The sequence below is a fragment of the Perissodus microlepis genome, chromosome 16 (assembly GCF_051167445.1).
Source record: "Perissodus microlepis isolate ML-2025 ecotype Zambia chromosome 16, ASM5116744v1, whole genome shotgun sequence".
Lineage (NCBI taxonomy): Eukaryota > Metazoa > Chordata > Actinopteri > Cichliformes > Cichlidae > Perissodus > Perissodus microlepis.
In genome coordinates this window covers 24,150,806-24,176,381 of record NC_140476.1, presented here as the reverse complement: position 1 = coordinate 24,176,381, position 25,576 = coordinate 24,150,806, and the positions used below count along the sequence as shown (strand labels likewise).

Genomic DNA, 25,576 nt, shown 5'->3' with positions numbered 1-25,576 from the left:
TCTTTATCAGCTTGCCTTCAGCCTCGTCTTCCCCTTTGTTTGAATATTACACACACACACACACACACACGCACACACAAACACACACCCGTTTTTATGTCCTGCCTTCCTTCTCCTTTTTCGCCATCATCAATTTTAATTTCCATTAGACACTCCAGACCAGGTTGCTCTGCAGGTCTGAGCCAGCACTGTGAAATTATTTTAACTGTAATCACTGAACTGAGAGATGATCTCTCTTTCCCCCTCTGAAGTCCATACTTCGTAAGCAGCACTTAATATTAAAACAGGCACACATTCAGCCGGCACATTCTCAAATGAACCATTCTCCCCCTTCGTTTAATATTCAGCACGATGTCCCGCAGATCATCTCACATCCTCCAAATCTCAGTTTCAAAGATAATTGTCTGTCAGAGCCGAGGGTGTCCCGTGTAGTTCTCACTCAGTTCTGTGTCCTTCCTTCAAACAACAGAGATCCTAATTGCATTTTAGTTTAATTAAGTAACCGTGTGATCTTTTTTGTTTTGCAGTTTGGCAACTTGACTGAGAAATGTTGTTATCCTTGAACACACTGACAGGACATCATGTTCTCTGCTTAAGAGAACTTTACTGTTTCTCTGACTTACCTAGGATAGCCAGCACAGTGTTGTCTTTCAGGACCTCCATGGATCCTGAGCAGACGAAATAGATGGCCTGCAAGGCATCTCCCTGCCGGATGAGGAACTCCCCTGGAGCGCAGAAGGAGGTCTTGATGATGAGGGAGAGGGAACGCAGGCAGCCCCTGCTGGCTGACTCAAACAGAGGCAGCTGGAGCAGCTCCTTGTTCAGGTGCATGGCGATATCAGCCCTCAGCTCATCTGGGAAGTCTTTCAGAAGCTGTGAAGTGAAAGTTCACACTGAACAGCTGGTCTTTACTTTAAAACAGGCTTCCATATCGTTTTATACAAAAAATAACCCTTTGCTGCAGGCTTGAAGAGCCTCTCCAAATGTAAAAATGTGATAACCCCACAGAGATTTTAAAGTACTCAGTGGGCATCTCAAACCACATGCAAGATCAGAGAAGCTTGTAAGACATGCTGAAATAATCTAGGACTACTCTTTTTTTTTTTTTTTTTACATTACTCAGGGTTGCTCGTGGTATATCAGGCCCTTAATTTTAGCATATTTACTTGCCTTAGGCAAATCTTTTCAAGCTGCAACGTATAAATAGATCATTCCAATAATCCTGATTTATTTATAATTGAGAAAATCTTAAAATTAAAGTCAGAGAAAAGTTCCAGATTTGACACCTAAAAGCACTGGTGACCTCTATGCTATTCTGTTTCTGTAGCTCACAGCTTTACCACCGACGTGTTAAAGTGTCGCTTAGGTGTAAGAACTGGGAGCTGAGCTGGCAAACTTCTCAGTGACAATGAGTAAAAATGGTTGTAATTCTTAAACAATTCTCACTAAAGTTTATGTAAAACGTGTTGTGTTCATTTCAAGCTGAAAGTCTGCACTCCAGTCAGTTTGATTTAAAATCCACTCTTGTGGAGTATAAGAGGCTAAACCACAAAAAAATGTTTTTGTGCAAGAAATGATTTGATCTAATTGTATTCTCAGAGCAGGCTTTCATCTCAAGCTGTACACTGGACCCTGTTCTCAACTCAAGGTGTAGATAAAACTTCCAGCAGACAACAAGACGTCCAGTGCTGAACTCTGGTTCCTCTGAACAGTGAAGCTGTTTAGTGGAGAGCATCTTTGAGCTTTCACTCTGGAGAACAGGCTATAAACTCTGTGTAAGCAGTGCAACATAAACAGCAGCTTCTCACCTCACTAACGTCGATCCCGTTGTTGACCGACCACATAGTTTGGAAACACTCCAGCATGCGCTGCTCCAAAGCTTTGGGCAACCGATGGACTCTGATGAAGTCCTTCAGGTCCTTGGTGCGGGTGTGGTAAAGCGAGCGGCGCGAGTACATTCTCTGGATGATGGCCGTCACGTTGCCAAACACAACTGCATGCATCAGTGCTGGACACAGAGGAAAGGTTTCTTTATTGTTCTCGGTGCGCTTCTAGTTTGATACAGAATTAATTACTGTGGCTCGATTGGCTTCTTTCTAGAAAAGAACTCATTAAAGTCCCATAATACTTCTGCGCAGCAGGAAGCTTCATGGGATGTCTTTATAAGCCCTGAGAAGTTAAAAAGCACAGGGCTTAGAAGGACTTAGCTGCTCTAAAACCACTGTGAAGCACTGCCTAGAGTAGATTACGGTTTTCACAGAATGTCAGTAACACACTGCTGAAAAATAATCCCACTGTTCAGAAAACCTTTTATTTCTAATCAATGACAACTAAATTATTATTCCAAACAAACCCCAAAACAGCTCCAACCCCAGTGTGAGCATATTTGTTCAACAGTGCCACACACACAGGTTTGGTCTTAATGTGAGCACAGCTAACCAGCAGCTATCCCCAAAGACTGGAATCGTTTCATAATGCACTTTTCCTGAGGGAGCCACACAGCAGTTTCTCTTCCTAAAAGCAGTTTGAAAAGCTGCTGAAACAGCAGTCAGACCACGGGGACACTTACACGGTCCACTGACAGCCAGACTAATGGCTTCATTTTATAAAGAAACTGGGTTTTTAAAAGGCTGAATTATCTCTAAGTTATAGCTCATAGTATCTGTGTGCAGCAGCTTACCACGAGAGAACATTAAACTATGTTTAAGGAAAACATTATAGAGATTAATGAAGCTGTGGTCTACTCTCACTGTTACATTCAATCTAACAGCAATCTCCTTTAACAAAGGAGCTAGGATGCTAGCAATCAAAGCAAGGTCAAAATGGAATATGATCTCTAGGGTGGTTGAGAATAACCAATGCTGTGGGACTTCCAGATACCAACAGGACAATTATAATGGTGGACGACAGCTGTAGTGATAGATGAGTGGATATAACAAGTGATAACAACATCAGGAACTAGGAACACAGGAATCTTGAGAAATACCAAGGGCTGAGAGGAACTAGAGAATATGAAGGTGAAGGCAACAGTGATCTCCGAGTTACTCAGGGCAGTGACCCCAAACTGAGCAAGTGGTTCATCTGGACACAGATCTTAGGAACGATATCAGAGATCTGTGTCCAGAAGAGCGCAGTCCTAGGAGCAGTAACAATACGGTACAGGACTCCTAGGTAGAGGACCCAAGTTTGAAGGATAAAGACCGCATCCAGAGCAAAAGGATAATTTTAAAGTCAGTTTTTCCTGATTGTGTATAGACATGTCCTCCTTTAGGATGGGATAGGTAAAGTAAAGCAGTAAATAGCAAGGCAGATTCATGCTACTGTAGGCAGATTGAGAAGTTATGACATTTCCATAATTAGCAAAATGCACATATTAACCTCCATCACACAGTCAAAGTGTGCTGTCTAAGGTGCTGCAGTAGCAGAACTCTTTGAAAATACAAACAAATGCCTACCTGCTGTTGCAACAAATGGGCCACACGGTGGTGGAAAAAGTACTTTGATGATCTGATTGCATGTTGTATACAGCGCTTTGAGTACTCCGGGAGAGTAGAAAAGCGCTATATAAGAATCAGTCCATTTACCATTTACCATCACAGTAGCTAAAACTCCCTGTAACTCTTACATTAAGCGTTCTCCTGCCATCTAAGAGATACATGCAGACATCATTGGTTCAGAGTACATATGCACACTTAAATCAGCCTTTGTTAAAGTTACAGTGTTGCTTTCACTCGACTGGGAAATATAGATTTCATTTTTCTTTCTTGGACGACTGTTGGACACAGATTCTATCAGCTGTCTGCAGAATGTGTTTTCCCACCTATTAGCTGAGTGTGTGTGTCTGTATGTGTCTTTCAGTATTTACTTGCACAACTGCATGTGAGTAGTTATGGTTAATGTCAAGGTTTAACCCACTAAAAAGAAATGTGTGTGTGTCTGAGACATCTGCACACATTATTGTGTCCTCTGCCCATAAATTGCTGCATTTCTCTCGTGATAACCTTTCCAGTGACTCCATTTCTTTCCCGATTCTTCATTTATTGCTCTCTTCGTGAACATTCAGTTCTCTTCATTGTGGCCCAAGAGGACACGCATAAGAACACAGAGTTCAAACAAGTAGCCCACTGTGAGTCGAACACATCTTTCATCTGTGATTAAGCTAGAGTAGATCCACTATTGAGCCCATGTACAACTGTTCAACAGGCTCAAACAAAAATGGAATCAAGAATAAGAAAGAGACAGTCATTGTAATAGTTTATGACAAAAAGGCAAAAAATCCTCATAAATCATAAATTTAGCGAGTGTTTTTATGCACCATCACTTGTTTCTTTGAATCAAAATTTTCATTTAAATCTGCTCAGTACTTGTGATGCATCTTGAGAACAACAAAAGAATTTCATGGCCAAGCAAGTAATGAAACCTTTCAATCTGGAAAATGAGAGTAATGAGACAGTGAGTGAGAGGATTTGCATACAAGTTTGATAATCTATTATGTTTTACTGAAAAAAAGAAACACTTTTGAAACCAGGGATGGAACAAAATGTGTGCAGCTGTTTGTTTATGACTCACCCACACCTGAAAAAGAGCTGAACGAGTACTTCAGGCCGAGAGGAGAATATGAGCTTCAAACTCTGAGAGGAAGCATTAAGATGTGTGCACACATTCCTTACCTCCTATGAGCATGGTGCAGATGGAGAAGATCTTCTCTGAGTCTGTGTTGGCTGACACATTTCCAAACCCCACACTGGTCAGACTGCTCAGAGCAAAGTAGAGGGAGGTCACATAGCTGCTGCGCATTGATGGACCGCCGTCCAGCACACTGAAACTCCCACTCCCACCAGCTGTCCCAGATGCAGTCTCGCTTCCTGAAACATTCCCGTAATACTGGCTAGAATTCCAGGTTCCTTGCCCTGCGACCTCTGACCCAGACACGTTCCACTGACTGCTGTCGGCTGGAATGCTGCTGACCGTGGAGGGGAATAGCGTTGTCAGGGCAGCGGGGAAATACGGGGTACCCAGACGTTTGGCCAGCTCATGGAGCCAACCTGAGACAAAGAGTGAGAGAATACAATGAATTATAAAAGTCTTTTTATTCAGCTCAACTGCACTCAGCTGATATCTTTATCACCTTCATTCTGTTACACTGTTACACTGTTACAAGTACAAAACTTGTTCTAGGGATGTACTGCACCACTGTACTGTACATCCCGTACGTTCCACCTCCTAAGTTTCCTGAGCAGACATCAACTAGAATGAAACTGACTTTTTATGTAGAGGAAAATTATTCTAAAGTTGTTCTACAATTTGTAAATGCATTTTGTTGCAAATTGCTGAAATTCTGCCCATTTTTAATTCATAGAAGCTCTGCTTTTCTAACCTTTTTATACCCATATTACAGACATGTTGCCAGTTAATCTATTTAATTGCAAAATGGTCCTTCAGATGTTGTTGGGTTTTAAAAAAAACAAACTTTTCCAGCCATTTGTTGTCCCTGTCCCAACTTTTTTGAGGAGTGTAAATGCCGTCAAAAGAGATATTTTTAATGACATAGTAAAATGTCTGGTTTGGACACAGACATAGTTCACACAGCATTGATATATATACATATTCCCTATTAGACTCATCAGTGTATAAGAAAATGAGCAGACTTACAAAAGCCTAGACAGATGACAACTTATGACTTGCTTATTGTGTGAGAAATATGAGTGGAGCCTTTCTGGTGGCAGCAAAAGTGTTCAAGTGTAGCTTATCAGCCGCTGTCCAAGGTCCTGATTTCCCCTCACCTTCAAGCAGAGCAGACTGAAGTGGCTGAACCAAATCAAAAGTTGTCTTTCTAATCTGGGAACACTGACAAAATCTTTGACAAAAAGTATATATATATGTGTGTATATATATATATATATATATGGCTCAAAAGCGACTCGGCTACAAAGGCCAAAAGGAAGTAAAAGGAAGGAGGAAATCGATAAATGAATGTAAGGGTAAGGAGAAAGGAAGTGAAGGATAAATTATTAAAAAAAAGCATTTGCAAGTGAATGAGTGGACCAGTGAAACCCAGCTGAGCCGCTGACAGCAGAATCGAAAGAAAGAAATACAGCAAGACAGGGAATATAAATAATACAACATGGATGCATCTCTTCATTGATGTCTGGCATCACACGAAATCATGAAAAGAAGCTTTGACCTTCTGTGTGTGTGTGTGTGTGTGTGTGTTGGTTGTCAGGCAGGGAGACCAGCCTGTCAGAGTAAATAAGCAGAAGTGACAATTGAGCTGTGAGCAAAGTCTCAGTGAGGCAGCTAAAACAACCACATTAGAGGATTTAACACCTGAGTAGTTTCCTAATTACTTTGTCATTAGCTCAACTTAACCTCTGCCAAACTGGGGGAATGGCAAGACATTACTTTGCATGCATAAGTATTTTTACCACATGGAAAGGAACATGGAAGCCATTACTATCATAAGCCTAGGTAGTGGACATCTTTTGACTTCCTTATTGTTGTGTTTATTGTAACCAGTTGACATGCATACAAGGACAAGTGTTTGTTTGTTCTTCAGCCAAGATTCTGAATGAGGAATATAAGTGGAGCCTTTCTGGTGGAAACAAAAGTGTTCAATTAGAGCTTATCAGCCACTGTCCAAGGTCCTGATTTCCTCTCACCTTCTACCAGAGCTGACGGAACTAGTGAGCTGTCTGTGGTCCTGAACTTCTGTCTCCTACCCAGTCAAAAGCTGCCTTTCCACTCTGGGAACTTGATCCTTTTGGTGGGAACGTCATCCTTTCAATCTTGAGTCTTTTAAGCTGCAAGTTGGAGTGCTGCGGGACAGATTAGTTCCAGCACAGCACTCATCATCCTTGGGCTGTTCCATACGTTTTCCTTCTGCAACCACTATTAGCAGCTGCTCACCCTGGATGATCCCATGTCTTGGAGATGCCCAGTCTGGCCATAACCATGTGGCCCTTGGTCAATGTCAAGCAACATCTGCAGACTGAGATCCACCGAGAGAGAGTGACGGATCAACTTAACACTAAAATGTCTGGTCTTATCACTATGTGTCATTAAAGGAGTTACAGCAGGACAGACATTGTGATTTTTCTAGTGGCTGTTGAGACCATAGACAGTATAAAATATCATACATTATGGTAAATGGACTAGAGCACTTTATAAAGCATGCTTCATTCAAGTGCTTTCTATGTAACACTCACATAGATTCATGCTCTGATGGTGCATCAGAGAGCGACTTGGGCTTCAGTATCTTGCCTGGAGACTGGAGCAGCCAGGGATTGAACCACCAACCATCTGATTAGTAGATAACCTCCTGAGCCACAGCTAGCCCAAAATAAAAAGAAGACTCTTGGTTCCATACGCAGCATGTTATAGTGTATGTGTGGTTCTGGTCTGGGACCTCATTACTAGAAGAGCAGAATGAAAAATAACTGCTGGTGACAGCTTTGCAAGTACCTAATTGAAATTTTAGCACATTTAGTACAACATCCTGAAAGGGTGCAACATTTAGCTCCCATAGTTGGCAAAGGACCTAAATTAATTCATCACAAGCTTCTTCTAAAACCTATAGACTTCTCTGAAGCATATAGCATACTCTCTGCCAACCCATATCATCATCCTTGTTTTCTGTAAACTAGCTTTTGTTTGTGTGTGTGGTGACTGCTGCTCCACCTCAGGCTATAGGGACAGACATGGCTCAACTGTCCCTCAATTATTGAGAGACTTGCAAACAAAAAGTGGGGGTTTCCTAAATTCCAGCTAACTGACAGAGTAATCCAGTGTATGTACATGCTGATACCAGTGCTCTATTGTGAATCACAGTTGGTGTCACATAAAGGTCAGACTGACAGTCTCTGTCTGTCTGAATAGTGAGTGGAGAGGCTGATGACATGAACTGACCACAATGTTACTGTTTGTCCTTATGCTGAAAAGATAAGTGCAGGTAGGTTGGTAAGAATCACTCAGAAAGATAGGGAGGAAGAAATGAGAAAATACTAACCAGAGCAAGGTCCCCAGCCTCGAAAACCTGCCAGTTTGCAGGATTTTATACATAATGTCTGTTTGTGTGTGTCTGTGTGATGCTTAGAAAACAAAATGAAAGACACACACACACACACACACACACACAACTCGGTTTTTGCCGCCGGTCAGAGTTGGAAAAATTACAGTTTGATCCCCTTACCCTTGGAAACTGCCAGTCTGTCTGTACATCTTCACAAGTTTATCAGATATCACGTCGCCCGCGGGATTCAAGTTTCTATGTCTTATTAAAAGTATCAGTCGTGCTGAAAACGAAGGCACACGCAGTCGTATTTCTGCATAACTGCCTCTGTGCCTTTCTTCCTAATACAATATTACTGTTATTGCTTTGCAATGGATAGGTATACTTTGGAGCAAGACAAGCTAGGTGAGTGCTCAAATAGTCAAAGTTGAATGAGGATGAATTTAGATTTTTCTTTGTCATTACTGCAAAGTGGATAAACAATGAGACAAGATCTTATTTGAATTTCCATTTGGGAAGCCTAGAATAATCTCCTGAGGACAGTGCTTACAGTGTAATTGAGTAGAGCACAATTGTCATTATGTGTGTGAAACATGTAATGACAGTTAAAAACTGTCACTGAAAGCTCTCCACAAACAGGAAATGGGCCGTTAACTTGCTTCAGGGAGAATTTTTCCAGCCTGATTAACACCATGGCATCAAGTGAATATTATCATAAAAGCAGCTTCCCTGTCTGAGATAAAGAATAAATATACTTTATTTTTCTTGTACAACGTTAAAATTAGAGGATTCCATGTCTGCTGGTTACCCTAGTACAGAGACAGCTAGCCTGCCTCTGCCTACCCAAGGCAACTGTCAGTGGTTGGTGTTACAAACAGCTAAATGTAAAGGCTTAAGACATTGGATGGCTGTGGCTCAGGAAGGTACAGCAGGTCATTTTCTATTGGGAGGATTGGTGGCATAGGCTCAGTAACGACCTGGAGGTATTCCTCTGAGAGTTTGGTTCATGTTGACATGATAGCATCACACAGGTGCTGAAGATTTCTTGGTTGCACATCCACTGAGATCTGGTGACTGGTGATTGCTGGTGATTGCATTTATATAGTGCTTTTCGAGACCCTCAAAGTGTTTTCCACTATTCATTCACTCTCACATTGGTGGAGGCAAGCTACAGTTGTAGCCACAGCTGGCAGATTGACAGAAGCGAGGATGCCATATCGCGCCATCGGCCCCTCTGCCCAACACCAGTAGGCAGTAGGTGAAGTGTCTTGCCCAAGGACACAACGACCAATCCGGGGCTCGAACCGGCAACCTTCCGATTACAAGACGAACTGCCAACTCTTGAGCCACGATTGCCCCGAGTACTTTAAACAATTCCGTGATGTGAAAGACTAATGACTGTTATGAGAAACACTTGTTTACAGTTCTTGCTATCAGGAGTGGCACAATCAGTTATCAGTTATTATGTTTAAGGGGTAATTACCTTTTTACTTAGGGCCAGGTAGGTTTGGATAACGTTGCTTCCTTAATAAGTCATAACTTAAAAGTGCATTTTGTATACACTTGTGTTATCTTTGTGTAATATTAAAATGTATTTGATGATCTGTGACTGTGACAAATCTAGTAAAATACAAGAAATCAGGAAGAGCACCAATACTTTTTTTTCACAGCACTGCACATGTTTCTAAAGTCCAATCATTGTGGTAATCTCTGCGAAGTCCCTTTGCTTTGTGTTTTTCATACATCAACACTAAAAGTAAAATTGCATGTGGGTCCCCATTAGGATAAAGGATTGTGTGAGTGTGTGGGACTCTACCCTTAGGCTCATATTGTTAACTAGTCATTATGTGACATACTGCGTTATTATTTTTTAATAAATCTAACAAGTACTATGTGATACATTACGATTTTTTGAATAACGACCCCAACACTCACACTCGTGACATAACTAGTTGAACAAGTCAGGAAGTCCAATGAAATTTAATAGAGTAGAAGTACAAAGTAATGTAACACAGAAACGTACACCTAACACAAAAATTAAACTTGAGTAAAACAGTGACTGAGTTAATCTACACAGATGCTTTCTAGAGATGAAAAAAGGGCGAACTAACCTATGTCTGATGATCCTTGGCTCTCAATCTCCCTTCGACCTATGAAGTACCAGACACACGCCATCCAGTGGGCCAGCAGGGCGAACATGGACATCAGCAGGGTCAAGACCACAGCACTGTACTGTGAGTAGCGCTCCAGCTTCTGCAGCAGCCGCAGTAACCGAAGAAGCCGGACTGTCTTCAACAGGTGGACGCCAAAGTACTGCACAGAGATACAGGCGATCTCAGTGCTCTGGCAATATTTCATTCACTGTATTTCTTAAATCAAATGAATCATTAAGAAAGTTTGATACCCAGTAATGTGGGATACTGTATATAATACACATCATTTATTCAAACAGTTGGTGGTTTTACTCAAAAGTTGGAGCTTTAATGGATTCACTCACATGAAATCAAACATTTTTAATCTTTATATACAAATATATATATGTATATATGTACATATATATGTGCGTGTGTAATCAGTTCATCTTTTTCTTCTTCTTCCTTCACCGTGTTAGTGCTGAAAATGAATGGAAACTGAACATGTGTCAATATTCAAATATTTAACTTTACTATTGGGGTTTAAATTACGTAGGCTGATTTGTCACACTGTGTGATTCTCGGTTCTGTTGGTGTGGTCACACACAAATGTCAACAGACAGAAACACACACACACACACAAACACAGTAAGACACAGGGGAGACTCACCACGCTGACATTGAAAGCATACAGCAGGTCAAAGGGCAGGGCGGCAATGAGATCAACAAAGAGCCAGGTGGTGACGTAGTGAACGCAGATGGAGCGGGCGTCGTAGACGACCTGACCCGACGTGCTCACAAATGTAGTTCGAAAGTTCAGCAATATGTCTGCAGAGGACAACAACAACAGCAGTAATCAAGTGTCACTTAAATTACAGTGATGCATGGTAAACGCACAGCTACTTTTCAATGAGTCATATACACACAGCATGCATGGGTTACTTTAAATAAAAATAACAACACAGTATTAAAAAGCAATTTATGCACTTTATTTTCAAAGGGGTATCTTTGCTGGGATGTCAGCAACAACCAGTTGTTGCTACCTGATATTAAAAGCTCCGTTCCCCTTTATTGTGAGCAAAAATCACTTTTAGTTTACAGTGGAGTTGAGAGCTAGTCCAGAATCAATGTGGCTCTATAGCCCCAAATGTAAATGTCTTGGGGTAAAGATACTTTTATGGTAGTTTTCATCATGTTTTTGAAATAAAAGTGTGTTGATACAGTTTGAGATGCTTCCATTACAGGGATAGTTAGTTTTTTTAACACACCAGATTCAGATGGTCATTAGTTGTTTATTTTTAAAGGTACAGTTTTTAAAACATCACCACTATATGTCCGGTTTTATACCCCTCACAGTTCACGTGCATAATCCATCTATAGTGGATTAAAGACATAAATAGCCACACCCAGCATTTCCTCCTAACAGCCGAGGGTGGCTGGCAGGTTTGTGTGTCAAAACATTTTTGCGCACAATATATTTTCACATATTTAAACAATATCATTACTTGGCAATAAATCAGGAATAAAAAACAGACCAATAATTTGCAGTATTTTCTCAAGTTTAACCCCAGAGTCACCGCTGGCTGCTGTTCATCTGCAGTTAGTGTAGGCTGTCAGTCTGCTGTTACCTCAGGTGTTAATACACTAAGGAGGCTGTAAAACGGGTAGATGAGTAACTGAAGCTCACCTCTGACTGATAAAGTAGCTCTAATATTGCTGGATTTGGATGCTTAATGAATAAACTCTCATGCAATGTGAGAATATAATCAGACTGTTTAGTAGAGGGATCCATCCAGCTACTATAGGGCGGGAGGTGGGTACACCCTGGACAAATTGCCAGTCTGTAACAGAGGTCTAAAAAAATAAAAACATGATATAGTATAGTATATATATAGTTATTGCTTTTTTTCAATTTAGACAAATTACTCATAAGATATTTGTGAAAGCTAAATTCTTAAGCTTAATTGAACGGACATCAGCAAAGTGCAATAGAAACCAGCTCACTCTCTCAGGGTAAGTGATTTTCTAGCTGTAGGGCATTTTGAACAACCAGAGGAATTTCAAGATGGTTTCTGATGACTTGTTTCCAGAAGAACCACAACATACAGCTAAACGCAGCAACTGCACCACCCAGTCCTTCAAAGTATGATATGATCCTATTCAAAGAGCCAAGGCTTTGAAGCTTGCTGAAAAAAACAGACGAGGACAACACGACAACAAAAAAAGACAAGCAGTCATGATTAGCTCTTCAATGTTTGCTCTATGATTTTAATTTTACTGCGTGGTATTAAGGAACGAAATGAATGAATAAAAGGTGTCCCGACAGACTATTTCAATCCACTATTGTTTGCTGGTGAATGTATCAATAAATAGGCACGGCCTATTAGTCCTAATAAATGGGATATCGACTGACAGGAGTCAGACATTTAACTGCGGGTGGCTCATGTAATTTCATTACAGAAGTTTATTGATGGAGAGCTTGTGTTCACTCTTTCCCATTAACACAAATCGTCCGCTGAAGAGCACTCATGTAAGTTTCCTGCAGTTAGGGTGGACATGACCGAGGACAAAGAGGCCTGTTGTTTTCTGGGAAATGACAACAATCAGATGTAATGGCTTATTGTGGAATGGCTCATATCCTTTTCCCTGCAACATTCATCATTAAAAACTTGAACAGAACTTTTATAATGAGAACTTCTATTAGGAGTCACATGCCTATCAGACAAAGGCTGTTTGACTAACTTCCCATCAGCAGACAGTTAATATAATCAAAAAGAATTTTGCAACAATTACACTGCCAGTAAAACTTTCTTTGCACACCCACTCATTCAGGCCATTTTCTTTTTGTTTCTAAACACTTGAAGAGATTTCTTAAGCTGGCCTAATGTGTTTTTCCTCATTTGCTGTTACAATTGTTCATATTGAATTTGAATTTATTGAACAAGGCCAGAGTTTCAAAAATGTTCAAGTATCCCAAAAGCTCAGGCTTCACTTTTATTTTCACAAAATTTTGTGTATTTTCTTTGATTTTTATAATGTCAACGAGAGAGCACAACCCCAATACGGTGGTCTCATGCACACAGCTCTGAGTGTGTACACAGCACGCCCACCCACATTTGTTCAAACCCTCTGAGAGGGGAAAGAAATCTGCCTTGAAATGATGGTGGCTGATAGGTGGAGAAGCCTAAATGGTTTGTGTCAGAGATGGACTGTTAAGAGGTTGTGTTAGAGTATCAGGTGTCAAAAGTAAACACAACAGTAAAAGTGGATGTACTGATTCAACTTTTTTACTCAACTAAAAGTTGAGCTCACAATGATTTCTATTGTGGGCTCCAGTAGATTTTTTTTAGTGTACAGCTGACCTGTGCTGCTGCTGCTACTCTTACTGCTCTTTGTGGGTGAATGAATTCAATAAGATGTAAGCAGATGAGCTATCTTGGCTGATTTCCATCCTCTATACGTGCAGTATGCTGTTTATACACGAGAAAGAATAAAGTTGGTTAAAAGGTGGAAGTTAGTGAGTAACACCAGCTTAAATTTAAATTTGTGTCAACTCACTCTGACGAAGAACACGTCAGCTGCTGTGCACCAGTGCATTACTGTAAACTGACCACAGCACGGCATGCTAACCTGTTCATCCTGCACTAAACTGCCGATCTTTGAATAACTGAAAGTTCAGTTTGTTTTGCAGGACATTTCACAATATTTAAAGCTCCTATATCTGAGAAAATGAGGACATTATAAGCATTAAATTTTCTAGTTTTTCAAATGTGATACCTGCTGAGCTGATACCTGTCACTTTAAAGCGTCACTCCATTTATAAATCAGTCCGTGTGTAGAGGATGAACTGAAGGCCTGCGCCAAGGCCCAGTAAAAGATAAATGTGAATAATGCAAAGCTATGCTAGCAGAGGCAGCAAATAAAGCTACAGAGCTAATAATGAGGATACTAGGTAGTTCATACAACAGGTGGCAGTTTTCAGCAGTCCACTGGTGCTATTTATTTGTAGTTTAAGCCTCCGCTCTGCTGTGTCAAGGTATTTTTTTGGTATACAGGAAACAGAGCTCAACTGCTATTGTATTAATTCATATTATGGCAAGTCCATCGTTACTTTATCAATTTAGGTCAGGACAGAAGAACTCTTAAAGTTTCTTCCAAAATGATCAGTTGCTGTAACGACAGACTCTCATGAAGACAAAAGGAAGACTACCAGCTCCCTTTGCTGCAGAGTTACCAGCCTCAGAATCAAATCAACAATTAACAGCCTCTCATATTCATCAGTGGCCTCATTAATGCTTGACAGACTCTAGGCAGCGCACACATTTTATTTTATTAGCTTTTTGGAAGAGACTGGGGATCAGGCCATTAAGCTTATAAGGCTACTAAGAAAACCACGGCTGAGGGAGACCAGGAAACACAAGGAATGGAAACTAGACCAGTGGAAGTCTAGACTCTCGTCCAAAAAATTCAGTGTGAGCTTCTTGATTTAAGATGCTGTATTTTATGAGATACAGCAAGTGTCAACAGAAGATTGAGGCGAAGCTCTGAAAGAATGTGGAAAGACTTTGCTGGACATTGTTGGAGATGTTTTCAAAATTCAAAGCACAACTTAACCCCTACAACCTCCACAACACCCTACTGAGACACAGTTTCTTGTCTAGTTTGAGTGAGACCACCATCATTTTTCAGGAGCAAAATGAGCCAAAAACACATTTCTTTTGACCAAGAAGCAGACTGACAGAGTGACGAGTTAGACTACAGAGAGAAGGAAAAGTCCTCAGCATTTGTTAAACAATGGTACAAAACATTCAGGTTTCATTTTCTTGGTTCCTACTTTCTAGGTGTGTCCAGTCTTTCTAAGACTTCTTGCTAAAGGAAACAAGTTCTATGGATGGTTAGAAGAAAGCACCAACATGAGAAGACGGCACACTGTCTTACCTAAAATGAAGAGGATCTCGACGAGGATGTCGCTGACGCTGGGCGGGCTGCGTGAGGCGCTGCCTTCATCCCGCCCTCCCCCGACTGTGAAACACACGTTATAGGGCACAGTGACGGCCACGTAGAAAGTCGCCAGCAGAATTAACCAATCCCAGCCGGCCTTGAAGGTTCCATAGTGGAGCAGGATGAAGCGAGATTTCTGAATGGCTGCTACTTTGTATTCCGGGATTGGAGGCTTCTCCCCAAACATGTTCTGGATTGAGAGGGAGACAGATGTCAACAGCTCTCTCGTTTCAGGTTTTTACATCTCTCTCGTTGTCCCTCTGCCGGGCCACGATAACACGGCCCTGTGCACACACTTATTGAGCCACTTCAAGCTTTGAAAGCTCACACTGTGCAGAGGCGTTATAAAAATCCACAGGAGTGGAGATTTCAGATTCATTCCACTCGATATAACAGTGCAGCCATGAAAATCGTTTCAACCATTCATAAGTGGGTTATTGCTTTTGCAGAGTTTTAGTAAAGTCTACAAACACTGACAAAATGGTTTTCCCAGCACTAAGCAAGAAGAAGAAATGTGGGACCACTGGTTCCAAGCATTAACTTTCACACCTGTGAAATATGTTTTTATGAAAAAGAATTTTATTTGTAATTCATTCATTTCCTTTGGAATCAGGCAGATTAACCAAAGAACTCATTTTGTTTCCTGTGTGAGGTTCTCTGCACTCAAGTAAAAATCTGACGTAGCTGTACTTTCAGTTTATCCAGTTCATGCAACTATAAGCCTGAGTTGTTATGATTACCATGATTTTTGCATGTTCAGCATAAACCATTTATAAACTGTACAGACAGGCATTTAGTCTGAAAGACAAATGATACTGTTTCATTTTTCTAATGGGATTGTTGTTTTGTTGGGTTTGTTTAATGAGCTCCATTGTAATGTAAATGTTTTTTGTATTCTGGACTATTTTTATGTGAGAAAGTCAACACGTAATGGAAAAAATGATTTGTTTTAAAGCAAATAATGAGCAAATCAGGAATCACCTGGTAGCTGATAATCTGTTCATTAGTGAAATTTAGAGTAGATGTTTATTTACTGGCAGTGAGATTTTTATATTAGTGAATCACTGGGTAAAGTTTAGCTCAATATTATCTGATCTAACTCATACATCCATTAATTCCTGATTAACTCTGCAGACACTAAACATTTATTACTGATTACATAGAGCCTGAATCATTTCTTTGATTACTTTACTTAATTAAAGAGTCATTCTTTGGGTAACGGTGAGATTCTCATTAAGTAATAAAGACCTACTGAGTAAGAACTGGGTGCTTCATAACATGAACCTCCCATAAGATATTTTTTTATGTCCTGACTGCTTATTTTAGCCTGGGTCAGGAGTCATTAGAGTTTCTAGATCATTAGCTATCACGTGATTCCTCGTTTGCTTCTCAGTTTTTGTACACAAGTTATAAATTTCCCTCTTTTGAGAAGTTAAAAAGCAAATAATGATCGCCCTGGGTTGGTGGTCATTGAACATGCAGGGTGCAAACTGCATCGGTCTGCATGTTTCCTAATCACTGACATCAGCTAAATGTAGATCTGCTTTACCACGGAGTAAACCAAAACCAAGCATAGTCCTCTTGTCCTTCACGCCATCTGTCAGGGTGTGCGCTGCCCGCTGGACTGCAGCAGACCTACAGAGAGGTCAGCTCACTAACACACAGCCATAATCATCATCTCCTGTGATGCCAGGTCTGAGCAGTAATGATAATTTCCCATTTCATAACATTTCGTTGTCAGTTTGCAGTGTTCTTCTTCTCTTGGCTCTTGACAGAGGTGGTTGCACTTTCTCCTTCTCCCTCTCCTTCATCTTTCCTGCTTGGCTTCTCATGTCTTTTGTATAGTCTCGCTTATTCTCTAACCCTAAGAGAGTCTCCCAGACTTGTTCTCCTAAAACCTAAAGAAGAATTATGGATTTAATCAACTGGTCCCTTAACGAAACTGACAACTCTGGGCTTGGGAGAGCCTGATTGTCCTGCGGAGACGTTTGCTGCTGGATACTCGATGGTCGGATGCATCGTGTGTCTGACGACACTCTCGATGGAGGACATTGAACGACAGCTACCAATTTGGAACCATAATAACAGAGTTCTGGCTGATTGGAGCTGGCTTGGACCTGGCTTATCGAAGAACAAGAAGCGGCTACAGTTGTTCAAAATCCCACAAGGCTGGCCGACATGATAGACGATGGGCAGGGCTGTGTGTACTCAGACTGTGTTTATTTGAACGCAATATGGATACAATCTTGGAGAAGCTCATGGCTCTGCTATATGGATAACATCTTGAAGAAGAACAACAGGAATTGAGAGACCTGGTGACCAGTGACGGACATTAGACGAACTGTAAAATTGGAAGCAGTTTGTTCGCACTAACCAAAACAACTACCATCTTCATCTCATGCGGGCCTCCTGACTCCAGCTGGATGCTCAAGGCAAAAGCTGATGGGAATAACAATTCTCCTTTAGATAACAAGACTGTGTTGTGACTTTCTCCCTCCTCATTCAGGGTCGCCCGTGTCGACCGAAGATTGTTGACTTTTGCCTAACCGGGTTAAGGGACACTTTCTCTCGGCTAAACATGGAACACACACACTCTCACACGCACAACATATGCATGTACACTGACACAGAGTGAGTGACCTACACTCACTCTTATGTCTTCTACGTTGTGAGATGTGCTGATTCATGTGCTGAGGTGTTTTTTTCTGTTCTCAAACTGATCTCCCTGTTGGAGCTCAGTCTGGGAGGAGTTCTTTTTTCTCCTCATCTTTCCTCATGTTGTGCATTTTCCATTGTTATACCTCTCTGACCTGTCTTCCCCATGTGATGTTGTAATGTATGTATGGTCGGAAGGGTAAGATGGCGCTGGCAAAGGTCGGCAGCCTTAACCCAACAAATTTCCCACGCGTGGGACTAATAAAGGTTATCTTTATCTTTTGCTTTTTGACACACAATCATTAACTCAAGCTGAAATATTTGGATTGTGTTGTCTCTGTTACTTTAAACCACACACCTGCACCAACAGCCGGGTGCACTGCTTTAACGCTCAACTCTTTTTCAGTCTGAACTCATGCTAAGGCAAATAATACAAGCTACTATGCTATCAGTGGCTTACCCGTTGTTTAGTTCAGGGACTGCTGTTGCAACTAGGGAAGCAATTAAACTGACTGCCTTTCATCATAATGAGGCAATAACCTTTTTTTTCTCCCATCTCCAGTCTTTGGAGAATCTTTTCATGGCTGCATAACATGTATGTGAATTAAAAGTTTTGCATGAATAAAGTAAACTCATGTTTTTAACTCTGTCACTTCAGTGTCATCACCAGTGCCAAAGTCCCAAGTGTGAAGCTAATGACTGAATGAGAGGCAGTCTGGAGCCAGCCTGGCATACAATAACACTTCCTCTGGCATCCAAACATGTTTCGTTTTTATTCTAATATGAAAAGAATATTCCTGGCCACAAACTTAGCCTGCAGCCAGTGAATTTACATTCCTAAATTTAATGCTTCTCACGTAAACATAGTGGAAATACTGCTAACCCACCCAAGCCCTACGCTTGATGTTTATCCAAAAAAACTCCTCGAATTAGTCAGCAACAGCTCCACACTTCACTGTGTCCACATCGCTGATTGAACAGACTGGAATAACTCACATAAAACTGACATGTAACAAAAACATTTGATGTAAGCAAAGTTTATCATAGACATACAGTCAGAGCTATATGCTGTTTAATGAGCGTTACAGTGTTGTCCTCATTCTGGGACCTCCACAGCAGACATGGTTAATGGTAAAAAAGAAATACATTAACTAAAAGTTCTTGACTTTGTTAGTGTGCAGCTTGTTTCACATGTAAGGAAACTCCCGGCGCTGGCATGGGAGATTCATGGGTTGCTGCAGAAAAATGTTAACCACACAGAGAAACCTCAGTCATGTAGATGTAGCTGTAAATTTAAAAGCAGAGAAACTCACATTGTTGATCTTGAGCTTGCTCTTGTCTTGTTTCTGCAGGTGTCCTGACAGGTGATAGAGCACAGCTCTGCTGCGGCGCCGATTGGCGTTGAAGCCCGGAGGGCGAGTTACCTGATGCACCTCCAGACCCGTCTCTTCATCTGTGGAGGAGACAGAAACATGCTGAGCTTTGATGCAAGAAACGAGAGGAATTTAAACCAGTTTCTGTCTCATCCGCTGCATGCCGACTAAAGCGCACTCATAGCTCAGAAGTAATGCTTTGACTGCTATCCTTTTATTTGTACGTGTAAGGCTGTGAAAACATAACATAAAGTAAAGAGGTCTGTTTAGGACACGCTCACAGAGCCTGTGAAAAACTAGAAAAGCTGAGATGGACTGATGGAAGGTTGCTTCTTTTTCATATATTGGATAGAATTAACTGTATGGTTAAACATCTTTACACTGACAGAAAGAGAAATTTCGTTGTTTCGCTCTATTTCAGATCAAAGCTAGATGTATGTGGCCCACGATGAGTTTGACACCCCAGTCCGGGTCCAGGTCAAAGTTTATCTGGGTTAGGGTTTGTTAAGGATTGGATATTAACCCGACCTATAACTCTATATGGGACGCTTGTAATCTCATGAACCGAACGAACTGTTGTTGAGATACATGAAAAAGGATGAAGCCTTCTGAATGGTATTCCCTGACCTGGATTACAGAATCACTAATATTCACCAAGACCCACCAAGTATCTTATTCATATCATAACTTTCATCATCATCAAAAAAGAGAGAAAAGGACTGAAACCGAGTGTGCTGAGGGCTCAACAGATAGATTAAGAAAAAGATTAAAGGAGTTGTTCTTTGTAAAGCTATTATTCAGATAGAAAATATTTCCTCTATTTCCACTTTTAATGTCCTTTTTCAACTGTTGCCCTGTTCATAACATGATTTATTATAACCATGGCTGGAAAGTGCCCACCCAAGTAACCAAATCATTTTCATTTTCAGCAAGCAAATTTGATTTGTACATAATATCTTGGCTGGATTTCAGGCGGTTCAGATAGTGTATGAAGAAAAGCATCTGTGCCTCTTTCCACATATACAGCGTGGGGTTATTCAGAGGACCATCACTAACTAACACACACGCACACACACACACGGCCTTAACAAGGTGTGTGCTTTGTGTCAGAGGGAAGAGCTGCACCAGCACCTGTTTTGACAGATATACAAAAAGAAGGCGTGTTAGCTGGGCAAAAGTGTAGCTGCAGATATTTTTATCCCTAGAAATTTTAATCTGGGGCGTACGTAGCTGTTTTTTCCTGAGCTACGTTATTGCTAATTTTAAAGATATCAGCACTCAAGGTCAGAGAAGGACAAATGAATAATTTTACAGCTGCTAATACAAGTCTCAGAAACGTCTCCTTGAATGCAGTTTCTGAGACACAGGATGAATTGAATGCACTTTGTTGCTTAAAGCCATCAGACTTTTGCTGTGTTTTCCCCTTCGTGTCTAAAGGACAGTTTGAAGATGAAAATCTCGTCTTTAATGGTTACTCAGCACACAGAAACACTTGTGACATGTTGCCTTATTCTTCACAATCTTTTGCAAACCCACAGTTCTCATTTTGTTCATTTGAAAGTTTACCCTAACCCAGTGGTGAGGCTTCTAACCCGAGCTTTTTATTATCAAATCCCTCACCTGCAAGGAAAAATCCCGGCGGCAGCCAGTGGTTCCCCCTCATCCTCTCAGCAGATATACCTATGATGTCAGTTTTTCAGTTACCTCATGTAGAAAATATGGCGTGTGACACCTGACCTTGAGGCCGAGCTCACTGAGCTTCAAACTTGTCGGCGAGTTTGAACAGATACACCTACAGTTGTCGCATTCACAGGAGTCCACGAGGCCCTCCTGTTACCTTGCTGGGCAGGGTGATGACAGTACCCCATCAGACTCGTGATTTTCATGATTTTCTTTATGCATTTCTTTAATAAATGATTGTAAAAAGTGAGGCACTTGCTTGCACTGGTAAAAAAAAGCGATCCTTTTGTTGAATCCAGCTGAGATTTCCCCTCGTTTACATCATTCCTAAAAGGCTGCCAGGGTAGCACGTGTCTAAACTTTTCAATAAGATGCTTTAAACTGTTATTGTGATAATTCTTCAGCTGTCTTATACTAGGACTGTGTTAAATGAGCAGTCTAACATCATGAAAATAACTCCCTTTTCTATGACATAGAGAAAATCACAAGGATTTCATACAGCAGTGGTGCCACTTCAGAGAAGGTGAGCCCACCATGACGCATTGCAAACAGCAGCTCTGAAAAGCAATGTTTAAGAAAAAAACCCTCCAACTCTGAATATTTCCACTTCATCTCGAGTGCTCTGATTACTTTTCTTCTGGTCTCCTTAGACGATTGCTATTCATCTCTGAAATTATAGTATATGCTGACAGCATTTACAAGGTTAAAAGGAAGCTTTAGTTCAGTAAAATGTGCTGGATTGCTGTTTTTCTTCACACCTTGCAGTGAAATGCAGTACACACACCTGCAAGATATTCACATATTTTACTTTGTACACCTGTTTGAAGCACAGAGAAACATCTCCTGATGCAGGGGTCAATCAATAAAGTTTACCCTGAGAAAAATACAACTACGCCCCTTTTTAATGGTCAGGTACCAGGTTATGCTGTTGTTTCTATGTTCTTTAAGCACATGGGCAAACAATGAAAGAGAAATGATTGAGGTGGGTTGACCTGCTTTAGGGCAGGTTTCTTGGTTTGTATACATATTCATTATATGCTACAAATTCACAAGAACCAGATGTTATTATAGAAGCGACAGAAACAAACATAACATATCAGCAGGTTAAGGCATTAAAACTTATTATTAATTACAATTTCTGTGAGCCACATCACTGTCAGCCACAGTGATCTTCTTTCCATTGATAAAGGACTAATACATTGTATCCTATGCTGAAAGAAGGAAGCACGTTTTCTTAGTATTTAGAGAGATCGTGGCTGATACTGGCTAACCAATGTTAGAAAAAACAATTTTAAAATAATCGATGTATGTGCTGATTTGCTTTGACCTCTCCAGCACACTCACGCACGTAAACAAACCAGTGCATGCAAATGAATATGCAGCCTGACCTGATCACCCTTTCCTCCGTTCGATATGTGCAACAGTAAAGTGTACAAAGGTAGCACGACCCATACAGCATAACAGCAGTAATGAAATGATTCTTTATGTCGTGAGCAGAGAAAAATGAATCAAAGCTATTTATAAGATGTGCTTTTTAATGTCAGTGGACGCTGCACTTGCCAATAACTGAATCCTGTCTGCCTCTAATTAACATGCAAATATTACCTAGTAATTAAAATTGCAGCCTCGCTCTTCACAATTCAGTATTTTCACCAATTCTCACAATGTGTGCGTAATCTGGTTCTCAATGTACATCTAATACGAGGAAGTCATTAATATTAACGAGTTCAGTACACTGACAGATTCTTAGTGAGATTTACACTGGGGAAATAAGCAATTCAAATTATTAATTGATGCCTTAATTGTTGTTTGCTTGAAATGACAATAACTACAGCGGAACTGAAAAGCTGAAGGGCCAAATGTTCTGCCTGCTTTCACCATTTCCACGGGTGAAGAGTAATTAAAATTAGGCTCACACTATGGCAGCATAACTAGATAACTGCTGACATGAAATGAAACATAAACATGGGGACATCCCTAACACAGAACAGATATTACTTTATGCAAATTTCATGTTATTTATCGAATACTGCCAATCTACTGGCCTGGGACAGATATTCTCAAGTTGCCTTGAGGCGCTAACCACGGCAATATTACACACCAATAATGAGAAATAATAAAATCCACATGAGGAGGTTGAAGGGTTGAAATCACACTCAATTTACCACTGAGATTACAAAAAATATGAAATCAGAAAAGAATAAGCTTCAATATCAAAATAAAGCATCTTAATTTGTTTGATATTTGGATTTATTAAACTGCAGACGTGGTTCATGCATATGTTATGGCTTGTTGTGTTGTCACTTATTGTTTCCTGCCCTGTTTTCTTATTGTTTTGTTTTAATTGTCTCGTGCTTTTACTGACTGTGAAGCACTATGGTCAACTTTGTTGTATTTAATATGTGCTATATAAATACATTTTGATTGATTTGATTGATTGATGTTTGTCTTGGATTATTTAGTTTAGGTCTGTCTTTCCTTGTTTATTTTTACATGTTTGTAGAACATAATAAAGAACAATTACAAGGATTTCATAGATTTTCTGGCAAATAAATAAAAATGTCCTTTTGGCAGCCATGCCGCTGTCAAAATTTTGGGCCACGACTGTACTGCCAGCTGGCGTCTTTTATACAAACTCACCAGTTTCAGGTCCTTGCTCAGGGTCCTGCTCCTTCTTCTTGTCAGTGATGTCTTTGTGGGACACGAGAAAAAGAACCACCTCGCCCTTCTCATTCTTAATCGGTACAATGTCCAGAAGACACCAGAACTTTGTACCTGGAGAGAAAAATAAATGCAAACCTACAATTAATGTGGTCTTTCGTAATACAAAAGTGGAAGCGGTTAAATCTTTTTCTCCAATGTACCAAATGTTTCAGTCCTATACATCACTTTTAACAGACAAAGTCTGTGGAAGTCTTTAGTGAACTATTTCTGATGCTCATAAATGTGAGTTATAAATTTAAATGTCAGTTTACATTTTAAACCACGCGAAACAGTGTCTGACTCCTGTTATCTCATTTTTTACGTTATTTTAATTTGTTAATTTTCCAATTAGTGGTAAAAAAGTGGCATTAACCCACTGCAGACTGCTGTTACCGCAATATTAATGATGTGACCAGCAATGCTTTGTTAAAAAATGATGTTTAATCTGGCTGCCTACTGCCGTGTACATGCTGCTGCACACAGACTCAGACTCAGAAAAAAAAACCCTGATGAAATTGGCTTCAGGAGCAGATTACTTTGACATTTTAGACAGACATTTCCTTCCATGTGCAGACACAGAACAGAGCAGGCATCAATCACACTGATTAAGTTAAAAATACCATAAAAGAGGAGCTGGGGTGGACGTGGGTTGCAAAGTTGCATGCAGACGCTCAGGAACTGTGGGTAGGCTGAAGTTGCTTAAATAGCCCTAAAAATTATTCATAAGGAATCTATTAAAATGTGAGCCATCATCTAACTTGGACTGAGATCAGCTGATCTGCCTGAACAGGCCTGAAATGAACTAAATAGATGAATTTTGTTAGTTTTGAGTGAAACTACATGCCTTCACAACATTAATCTTGCACACTGAAAAATGTTACTTAAGGGTACCTAGTATGTTATTCTCATTTTATACAATATACAAGATCATGTGGTGTGTGTTAGGTTTATATTGTTGATTGTCATTTATGCTTAGAAATATATACTCATATATTCTTAGAGTTTTATAATCGATTGCATAATGATAGAGGTCTGATCCTTAGCAGTCTGCAAAGACTCTGTGTGCCTCCCAGAGCACTCTGGCATACACACACATCTTAAGGTCATGAGAGAGGTCATACCTTCTGATACCTACTGATTTATGGTATAGGAGTACACCGACTCTGTATCTGGTTAAGTATAAGAGCCCTTTGTTTGAGTGAACTGCTGGACTCCCTGGCGCCAGTAGGTGTGGGGAGTCTTCACAGGGTCACATCTTGACCCCGCACACACACACACACACACACACACACACACACACACACACACACACACACACACACACACACACGACACACGGACAAGGTATTCTTTGTTCACATGTATGCCTGTGTAAGATGTGTATGTTTTAACAGGAAGAAACTCCAGCAGAACCAGGCTCAGGGAGGGGCGGGGCCATCTGCTGTGACCGGTTGGGGAGTAAGGAGAAAAGAGCCAGAGATCAATAATAATTAATGGTTAAATACAGAGTGGTTTAGAAACCCACTGTGAGTCAAAACCAGGAGTGAAGAAGAAATGTGAGCAAAGTGTAAACTTGCAGCTTTCATTTAAGCAGTTAAACGTTGACTTCTTAGTGTCTTTGTTTTTTTTAAAGCGTTTGCAGTCAGTAACTGTCTGAACTAGAATCTTAATTTGGTTAAGGTTGACTGACTAACTCACCCATTTAAAAACACTCCATTTGCTGGCCTGAAGGAGCTCTTGGGATGCTTTTGCCATATGAAGTGCCTGAATGTACTATACTATATATAACCCTGTATACAGTATTAACACCAGCGATCAGGTCCTGGTCAGGTCCTGGTGTGATCCCGGTCAGGTAGTATTCTTCACATCTTTTATCACTCCTTTCCATCCTGATACTCTTATCCTCCCATCAGTCTATCACAAGTTGAAATGTTTGTTTCATCTGTTCAATGAATTTTGTTTTAGAAAAAGACATTTTTAAAATGTTTTCTAGCCAACTCTAATCTGGCCTTTCTGTTCTTTAC

The 25,576-nt window shown here is 40.5% G+C and overlaps 1 protein-coding gene across 1 annotated transcript in view; it reads right to left on the bottom strand.

Annotated features, from left to right (window-relative positions):
• The window catches only part of kcnh3 (potassium voltage-gated channel, subfamily H (eag-related), member 3), a 165,460-nt gene that overhangs the window by 32,295 nt on the left and 107,589 nt on the right, over positions 1–25,576 (bottom strand). Inside the window, exons 3-10 of the mRNA XM_084954961.1 lie at positions 23,490–23,624; positions 19,110–19,249; positions 15,079–15,331; positions 10,811–10,968; positions 10,120–10,321; positions 4,671–5,045; positions 1,809–2,008; positions 624–873 (exon numbers count right to left, since the gene is read on the bottom strand). Of these exons, the coding sequence (XP_084811087.1) occupies positions 624–873; positions 1,809–2,008; positions 4,671–5,045; positions 10,120–10,321; positions 10,811–10,968; positions 15,079–15,331; positions 19,110–19,249; positions 23,490–23,624 (1,713 nt within the window). The remainder of the gene's footprint in view (positions 1–623; positions 874–1,808; positions 2,009–4,670; positions 5,046–10,119; positions 10,322–10,810; positions 10,969–15,078; positions 15,332–19,109; positions 19,250–23,489; positions 23,625–25,576) is intronic.